This window comes from Aulonocara sp. 'chitande type north' Nkhata Bay, linkage group LG9, assembly GCF_057382095.1.
Source record: "Aulonocara sp. 'chitande type north' Nkhata Bay isolate Kocher_YH1m ecotype deep benthic linkage group LG9, A_spYH_male_GT1.1, whole genome shotgun sequence".
Classification (NCBI taxonomy): Eukaryota; Metazoa; Chordata; class Actinopteri; order Cichliformes; family Cichlidae; genus Aulonocara; species Aulonocara sp. 'chitande type north' Nkhata Bay.
The window spans coordinates 5,646,088-5,655,481 of NC_141352.1; the positions used below are offsets into that span (position 1 = coordinate 5,646,088).

Consider the following 9,394-nt stretch of genomic DNA (forward strand, 5'->3'; position numbering starts at 1 on the left):
TACAACATGTAATGAAATGCTTGTGTCCCAGCTGCGCATAGGCTGCAGACGTAGCCGCGCCATTCCAGGGCTTGGTTTTAGCATGGGGGGTCTAGCCACGACCCTTATTGGATGCCGGTGGGAACTGTAGTCTTACCACTACACTACCCAGCTGCTGCACTTCAAACTTATTCTGAGCTTAACTGATTAGCAAACAATAAAAACATAGCCCTCACCTGTCCTTGAATTGAGAATTTCATTTAAGGGGCTGAGTCTAAAATAGTGCAAACTCCTCTGTGGTAAGATACTATTTTTATTTTTTTTAACTCTGTCCCTTGAATGTTGAAAGTCTGCATTTCAATAGCATCCAAAATTATGAAAAATAGTTTCAGTCTTAAATAAATTACCTCACAGGAAGTGCCACTGTAACCCCACGGGCATTCACATCTCTCCACAGCAAGTGCTTGAACCTCAGAATGCGAGCTAGCGTCACCGATGTCCAGAGAGACGGAGCTGAGGCTGTGATAGACAGAGACAGTCAATATTCCATCTTCAGCAGTGTTCATACTGATGTTGGGCTCCTCCTGCAGAATTGTGCTGGGGAGATGACTCGGTATGACTCAAGCTTCAGGTTAAGTGAATCTCAGCCTTGCTATCTGAGTCTTTTTAATCTCCAACTCAGCCTTAGATAAGTGATTTGACCATATGTTATCATTTACTTTTCCTCACCGTATCGTTCCGGTGGCGGAGGTATTCAGGTAAACTCTGACAACCAGTGACGTCACATCGGCAAGAACCAATAGCAGGTCATCTCGGGTAACATGCCTGCCTGTTTGGTCATACGCAAATTGCTGCCAGACCATTGGCACGTTAACCAATTGCTCAGCCAGTGTAGAGAGGGATAGTGGGAGAAGACGTGAAAGACGAAGAGCCAAACCATTACCCTGAGAATGAGAGAGTTTCTTCAGTCTGGATGTTGAAGCCCTTCAAGAGACCACTGCTACATTTTCAATATAAAACATGCACTGTGAAAATGTAGATGGTGTCTGATAACAACACAACATACCAATCTAGAGAAATCAAAATAGTGATCTAATCACATGTTTGTTCTCACCTTGATAATGATGTCACAGTGGGCGGACAGGGTGGGGTTTTCAAAGTCAAGTGGAGCATCATAAACCACAAAGTAGTTCAGGAAACCTCCATAAGACAACAGCTACAGACAGAGAGAAGTCAGAAAGTAGATGGAGAGACTGGCATGTGTTTGGCATAATGAGCAAATATGGAAATGGTAGCTTACCTTGTTACCAAGGAAACTTTGGGGTGCCGCCCACCACAGCATTTGTTGGTGGGTGGCACCAGAGGAAATGTTGCTATGAATGGGTATCTCATTGCTGTGAAGTACAGGGGTGGTGGTGATTGTTTCAGAGGGGAAGAGCAAAGCTTCTGCAGTAACCACCTGAAAAAAACAACCCCAACATAATTAGAGGTTCTTCATGATGTAGGCATGCAATATGGTGCTGTTACCTGAACACAGGTATTTTTTACCTGCCCTATGGACAAGCCAGAGCTCTCGCAGACATCAGACACACCAAAGCAGAAGCAGCTGGTACATCCGAGAGGATTGCTCTCCTGGAGGTTAAAAAAACCTGGCTTGCACAGATCACAGTGAGCTCCCATCACATTCTCCTGAGGATGAGAGAACAGGTAAGGTTAGGGACCAGGTGAAACACCAGAAAGCAGGTCAGATATTGAAGAGCAGGTGGTGTTTACCTTGCAGATGCAGGGGCTGCATGGGTCAGTGTTGATGCTGCCTGACAGGCTACACTCACAGCGAAAACACTGAGGAAAATCTCTGTATCCAAATGCACAACGGTCACACTGTTGACCTGCAAACCCCTCCTTACACATGCACTGACCTGCAAGCAAACCTAAACGTACACACACACACACACACACACATCCAAGAAATATAGTTATACTGCAAAAAACTGCTGCAGAACAACAATACTACCGCTACTACTAATAATAAAAATATACTAACCTGGCTGTGTGTTGTCTCTGGCGCAGACTGAAGACTTTGAGCCTCTCAGATCACATTTACATTCAACACATGGAAAGTCAGAATATGGAGAAACCTACACACACACACACACACACACACACACACACACACACACACACACACATACACACACACACACACACACACATACAGATCATGCAGAGAGACATTCTGAGTCAGGATCTCCAGATATAGTTTTACTTGTGTCAATACTTTAGCAACTCTGTGGTATAAATTGCTGCATTATGTCAATAACCTTAGCCAGTTTGTAATATTGTGTCAGTACCTCAGCAGGTCTGAAGTATCCATCTTTGCAGGTCTCACAGTTGATGCCAGCTGTGTTTTGCTGACAGTTAAAACAAACTCCACCTCCCTGACGAACACCGTGAGTGTTTAAACTCAAAGAGAGTTCAGAGATGGTTTGATTGTAGTAACAGTCGTCTGCTTTATTGTGACAGTTACATTCTGAGAGACAAACAGAGACAGGTTAACAAATAGCACACAAAGAAATGGTACTCAGTGTGTTTAAGGGTGTTTCTTACTTTCACACGTGTTTCCATCGGAGATGGTCCCTGGTTGCCATGGCTGCTGATGGTAACCTGGGCAGCATTCGTTACAGCTTTCTCCACAAGTATTGTGCTCACATACACAATGAAGCTTCTGTACTCACACACACACACACACACACACACACACACACACACACACACACACACACATACACATATATTTCACCTGGTGAAACACTTTACATATGTTCCAATATACAGATGCTCGGGCGTTTGCCGTTACCTTGCTAACAGGGTCAAGTGGGCAGCTCTGAGCATGTCCATAGCAGATACACATCCCACCCACAGAGATGTCTTTGATGGAATAATAATACTGAGAAACACGGTAACACAAAAGGTATCAGAAAGTACAAGTCAGTTTATTGGTCAAAGATCAACTTTTTGCAGCTTATCTCACCCTCCGAGTGACAATAGGGTCAATATCTCGAGGATCGCGAGCACTCAGGGTCATCAGGTCGGCATTCAGTGTTCGGATTCGCTGAAGTCTCAGTCTGATGTAACGCGCCGACGTAAAATTCAGCAGATCTGAGGTTAAATCATCGGCTCCAGGTCGGCCATTAATTAGGGAGGTATGGATCTGAGAGACAGAAAGAGGCACAAGGAAAAGAAGAAAGGTCAAAGATGGACAGACGCTAAACAGAAAGGGAGACCTGCACATGTGATGTGACAATAAAAAAGTGATTTGATTTGAGACAGATAACATGAGCATAGCAAGTGCAAGCCTCACCTCTCCATGCTCTAGTGGGTTTAATCTGGAATAATAAGATGTACAGATGACCTCTGTATCACTCTTATAGGTTGGTGGTCCCAGTCGTGGTGTGATGTTGTAGCGATATAAACACTCAGAGTCACTGATGGCATAAAATTGCCAGGGCTCAAAGGAAACTCCATCCAGAGACCGCTCAAGGATCCAATTACCTGAGAAACAGACAGATCAGAATAGCAAACATGGAACGATGTCTTAAATATTTACTCTGTGATTGTGTCAAAGGCAGATAAACAGGCAGTACATGGGCCAGTCTCACCTGCTCGAGGAGAATTAGCAGCCTTGATAATGATGTACGCGATCTGAAAAACCTGGACAGCACAAAAGTTCAAAGTTACTCAAAGACTTTGAGTAAAGAACAGAGGATACTGGCACTGTTCTGGTTAATGTGTTCCTCTGTGCTTTTATTGTCCCCTCTGGTCATGAAAAGAAAAACAAAACTTTCATTTTTCACATTTTATTCATAAAGCACCATTTGACATCAACAGTTGCCTTTAGGTGCTTTATTTTACAAGGTGAATATTAGAAAGAAAGAAAAACCCCTATAAGCATGCACTTGGTGACAGTAGGAAGGAAAAACTCCCTGTTCACAGGAAGAACCAGGCTCAGGGAGGGGCAGCCACCAGCCACAACCAGTTAGGAGTAAAGGGAAAGAGAAGATGATGCCATAAAGTAAATACAAAATGCAGCTGTTAAAGCCATATAAAGCTATCCAAAGCTCCCTCCCTCCAACACCTGTACGACTCGCCCTAATTGATGGAAGAACACATTTTGCTTTCTACCAGAAAATCCTGAAGGAACATGTCAAGTGTGCATGGCTTACACTGATGATGACGAGTCAACTGTTTGAGTAAAGAAAGGTCATAAATTGGTCTATAGTTGGTGAATTAAGCGATAGCTTTTTAAGTAATGCTTTAATTACTGACACCTTAAACCCCTTTGTATGGAGCTCGTTAATAATAATATTAATCATATTTAAAACTGAGGTATTAATTAATGGGGTCTCAACGGCACACTGATTGTTTAGAAGAATACATTATTGAAGTTAACTCGGAAAGATTGATTGGACAGAAGGAGTCTAAGTAAATATCAGTAGATATTAGAGTTGCTGTACTTGAAATTTTTCCTCTAATGGTTGCATTTTTATCTGTGATCATTCTTTATGTTTTAGTCTGTGTGGGTCTTACTTGTGTTTGTGTTACCTGTTTCAAATCCAGTGTGATGGTAATCCAGTGAAACTGTTGTCCATTCTTGATACTTGGACTTTGCCACCACCGATTGGTTCCATCAATAGCATTTGTGATTGGATGACGTTCTGCACACAGAGATGACTACTGTAGTAGTGCACTGGAATTTCATAGCTAAGTGCAAATGGTACTTTACTGATGCTGCAAAATGTTTAATTTGAAGGTAAAATGTGAATTCATTTGGATAATTTGAAGTGATCTGTGTGATTCTGGTTCTGGATTAAAGCAAACTGGATCTTTGATGTAAAGAAGAATCTGGAGTCTTGTCTCGTACCTCTGGACAGAACGGAGTTGGCATCACATTTGAGACAGTGTGGGTTCTTTATCCTCCGTCCTGGAACGTGCTCCACCAGCTTGCAGTAGACTTCAGGTTCTGGGTCTCCACATGTTGCATTACTGCTGATTACTGCATTACTGGCCAGATTCAATATGGCAGGAAACAGACCTGTAGTACAGTTACATTAGAATGATATAAGGGGAGACATTAGTGATCTGATGAGTGAATGAATAGATTAGTTCAGGTCTTTTTACAGGTATGCTCTCAGATGAGTCACTGTCTAAAACCTCGGTGTTACTCTTGTGAGATCTGACTTGTTTTTGTAATAAAAAGACAATTCTGAATGTTTACTCTATAACCTTTATTTTGAAACCTCCTCACATAAGAGCAGAATATTTGCATCTTTAGGTGAGCAGTCTCAATGGATACTCAGTGATTACATCTCCAGGCCTCAAAGCCTAAATATATTAGAGCCATAAACAAGTAAAGTCTCTCAGACACTACTGAAACCCATCTACCCCCACAGCCTACCACCTCACCAATCACACAGACACACACAGTCTATTGACTCAGCTGCAGTTTCCCACTGAGATTCTCACTGTGTTGGTTAAAAATCTGAATTTAAGAACCATGGGACTCTGAAACAGTGTGCATAGGTTTTTAGTATTGAACAAAACAAACACATGAACCAACATGTGTTTGTTTTTTGAAAATCAATCTGGGTCAGAGGTCAAAGGTTGATCTGTTTCTTTTCTGAGTGACTCATTCTTCAATATCTTTTAGTATATACACACACATATATATATATATATACATATATATATATATAAGCATTTTTTTAATTGAGAATGTTCACATAGGTAGCGAGGAATACAGATGTTATATCCTCAGGGTTCAAATACGTGGAACCAAAGTCTGATTGGAGCAAATTATTTAAGGCGAGAGAGAATCGAACAACAGTGGAGGGGTTAATAAAATATGCGATCTATACGAGTCCACTGTGTGTGATGCTTTGTCACTATTATTATGCTATAATGCTGGTGCTGCTGGTACCTTGCAGTGAAATGTTGCTCTGTACTTAGTTTATATATTTTACATACAAAACATTACATCTGACTGTTTGTGTGTTGGGATGTGTTAAGTCAGCCATTTTAGGTTCAGGATGACCTGTCACCCTTCCCCCAACACACACACACACACACACACACACACACACACACACACACACACACACACACAGACACAGAGAGGTATTTAGGTTGTAGAGATTTGTCTATATGTGTTGTGTGTGTTTGGGGGTGGTGATCTCTGGGGAGCGATGAAGGAGAGAAGAGTGTGACTGTAAACACTAATTCTTGACCTCTCCCTCTCCTTGTCTTTTGTCAGACACACACACACACACACACACACACACACACACACACACACACACACACACACACACACACACACACTGTTCCACTGATTCATTCATGAGCCAGTGAGAAGAGAAGTAAAAGTGCATGCCTGAACAGATTCGGGGTGATGAATATGATGATAAAGATAACATCACAGGTGCTCAAGCTTTAATCCAGATCAGATTTCCAGATATTTGACCTCTGATGGAGAAGTGGAGCTTAATCCCAAAGTTATTTGTCTCGAGTCTGCTGACTGAAACTTTTACAGAAAGAGGTCAGGGTGCATAAATGTTCCTTAAATCAGAACAAACTGACCCTGACCGAAGACAAAACAAAGATAACAGTAGCATGTTCACTACATTACACTATTCAAAATACCCACAGCGATGAAGACTCAAGGACTCAAAGATGCACATGTGATTTGTTATAACAGTAACACACACACAGCTGAAAGGGAAACATACTTTAAACTATAGCAGAATACTACAGTCAAACTACTTTGGGAAACAAGAATAAAAGTACATTCTGCTTAAATCATCGACATTAGAGCCAGCTCTAATCCCACTGATCAGGCTGCAGAGCTGCGATGGGTTCAACAGTGCTTAAACAGATGTGTAACCCTGAAAATAAAAACTTTTTCAGTGTTCCTCTCTGAGATTTTTTGAATCTGTGAAGTTACTTGAGAATAAGAATTCAAAGCAGCTGTTAGAACTCAGCAAACTTTTTAAAAAGGTGTCTCACCTCTGTGCTGAGCGGTGGCTTGCCCCATCAACAACAAAAGCAGCAGCACTTTCATCCTCACACCCTTGAGTCAAATCTGAGTGTCGCTGTTATTTCGCGAGTGTTTGCTCCATGCAGCAGAACTAGAATTAACTGGTAGAATCAATGTGGCTCATAGGAATGCTTGCTGGAGAGTGCCTGAACACCACAGTGACTCCAACTCACACTACCCCTCCCCCTAACCCCTTTCTCATTCATTCAGCCCAAAAGGGCTTGTATGGGGTGGGGGGGATGTACCATTTGATCTTTGGGGGAGGGTGGTAAGGGCCTTTTTTTTGTACACTTTTTTAAGCATTAATGTAAACAATAAAGGAGAAACTGTAAACACTCTTTGCTTCATTTATTTTGTATTTAATTTTGGCAGTTGTTTACAAGATGTTGTTGTTTACTGGGTCCTGCAGGATTTCATTTCCGTTCCATAAATTAAACAGAATCAAAGCAACAAAGCTTCTTCAAAAAATCACTGATGTGAGATGAAAATCATGCAGTTTAGTATCAATGTGCACTTAGGTCATGAGACTGTAAAAGGGCAGCTACAATAATAGCACATTGGCCAACTATGTAAGTTAACACACTTAACAAAGTCATAGCCCTACCATTAAGACACAGAGAATCTGACAGACTATAAATGAGAATGTTTTAATAAATTAAAAGACAATTTTTTATCTCAGGTGCAGTCTTGGTGGTGTTTAATAGTTTGAAGCATATTAAAGTTGATACAACAATAAAATAAAAAGTTTGATGATAAAGTTGTTTCTAAGAATTCCTATCTGTCACTGATCATCCGGGAAATGCAACGATGATGCTACTGGAAAACTTTAGGCCCTCTGGACACAGAGGTCCAAGGAATGCTGCCGCTATATTCTAGGGAACTGATTGGTCAGTAGACAGTGATTTCAAACCTGCTGATCTTTAGTCTAACCCGCTCTGAAGCAGATAAGGTTTGCAGCATAAATTATACCCTAATAAGACGTGAACCCCGGGTTAACCCTGAAGTTACCAAGATAAGACAAAAAGCTGCTTCAGCCCTCAGGTCATTTACACCTATCAGTGACTGCCACTGAATCTGTAGGTCCAAGAGCTCTGGATTAAAAGTAAAACATGAGAAGAATTATTACAGTGTAAAGAGCAGAGGAGAAGAATGAGTTTTACGTTTCCTAGTTTAAACTGAAAGGAGGAAAAGGTTAAATTGCATTAAAACAGCAGCCTGTTCCTTTAACTGCCCCCCTTCGCTGCAGAAGCTCTAAAGCATTGTCTTCATTGCTAGACAGGCAGACTGTACCATCTATCAGGGGGTACAACTATATCATTCAGGCTTTTGTTTCACCAGTTTAATTGCTTTTCACTTCTGTAATTCTGAGAATGTTACAGGTGAGCAAAACACACATATATTTCCCATTTATACCATTTGTGTTTTTACTATTTATATTTCCTCTACAATTTCTGTTTCACACACAACCATCATCTGGTTATTACTTTTTTGGTGCCTGCCGATAATACTTAGGTAATATATAATAATAGTAGATATTTATCTTTCACAACAGTTCACAACCTGTCAAGCTTAGTTTTTTTTAATGGTTTATTTGTATAAAATTTTGCTGGCCTTTGACTCTGCTGATGAATGTGTTAGGACCACTGAAATGGGACTGCCGACAAGAGGCCCAACCATAACCCCAAGTCTATGAAGTTTGGGAAATAACTTGAGATGCAGCAGTTCTGATTTTCACGAACTATAACCCATTATCATTAAAATGTAAATTAATTCATTAAAAACAATTTCAAAGTGAAACATTTCACTTTATCTTTAGTATATGATGTAAATATATGTAAAAAGGTTTTTCACAGTAGTATGATTTTTGAGGTGTTTTCCTGTTTATCAATCTTTGAATGAGCTTTAACAGAGCTGTGTAACATATGATTAACTCTATGATGAGTTTGTGATAGCTCAGATGTCTGGATGTCTGCTCTCGTCTGAGTCATGACACTGCCCTTAGGTAGTGAGTGTTGCATCAGTCGTGGCTCAGCATGGGGCAGATTATACCGTGATTCGTGTAGACTTTGGAAAGTGCTAGAAGGCAATTAAAATTTGTGAATAAAAAGACAGAGCTAGTAGTAAAGCTATGCATTGATTTACATTAGTTTTTATATAACAGTGAAGTGGATGCCGTTAAAACTATGTATTATAGGATTAATGTTAACCTGCCTTCTTGACATATTTTAACCTTGTAACTAAAAAAGAAAAAACTAATCCAGTTCTTCCACTGCCTAACAAAACAAAATTGACCACTTTAAAGCAAACTGACAGTTTCACGGT

At 40.6% G+C, this 9,394-nt stretch overlaps 1 protein-coding gene across 1 annotated transcript in view; it reads right to left on the minus strand.

Moving 5' to 3' along the window:
• lama1 (laminin, alpha 1) overlaps positions 1–7,183 on the minus strand; it is a 37,052-nt gene extending 29,869 nt beyond the window's left edge. Inside the window, exons 1-16 of the mRNA XM_086305417.1 lie at positions 7,042–7,183; positions 4,901–5,071; positions 4,582–4,694; positions 3,639–3,690; positions 3,341–3,531; positions 3,011–3,190; positions 2,837–2,926; positions 2,587–2,704; positions 2,331–2,509; positions 2,024–2,117; positions 1,753–1,910; positions 1,528–1,668; positions 1,280–1,438; positions 1,094–1,195; positions 709–923; positions 387–498 (exon numbers count right to left, since the gene is read on the minus strand). Coding sequence (XP_086161543.1) covers positions 387–498; positions 709–923; positions 1,094–1,195; positions 1,280–1,438; positions 1,528–1,668; positions 1,753–1,910; positions 2,024–2,117; positions 2,331–2,509; positions 2,587–2,704; positions 2,837–2,926; positions 3,011–3,190; positions 3,341–3,531; positions 3,639–3,690; positions 4,582–4,694; positions 4,901–5,071; positions 7,042–7,096 — 2,130 coding nt within the window. The 5' untranslated portion in view covers positions 7,097–7,183. The remainder of the gene's footprint in view (positions 1–386; positions 499–708; positions 924–1,093; positions 1,196–1,279; positions 1,439–1,527; positions 1,669–1,752; positions 1,911–2,023; positions 2,118–2,330; positions 2,510–2,586; positions 2,705–2,836; positions 2,927–3,010; positions 3,191–3,340; positions 3,532–3,638; positions 3,691–4,581; positions 4,695–4,900; positions 5,072–7,041) is intronic.
• Positions 7,184–9,394: the final 2,211 nt, after the last annotated feature.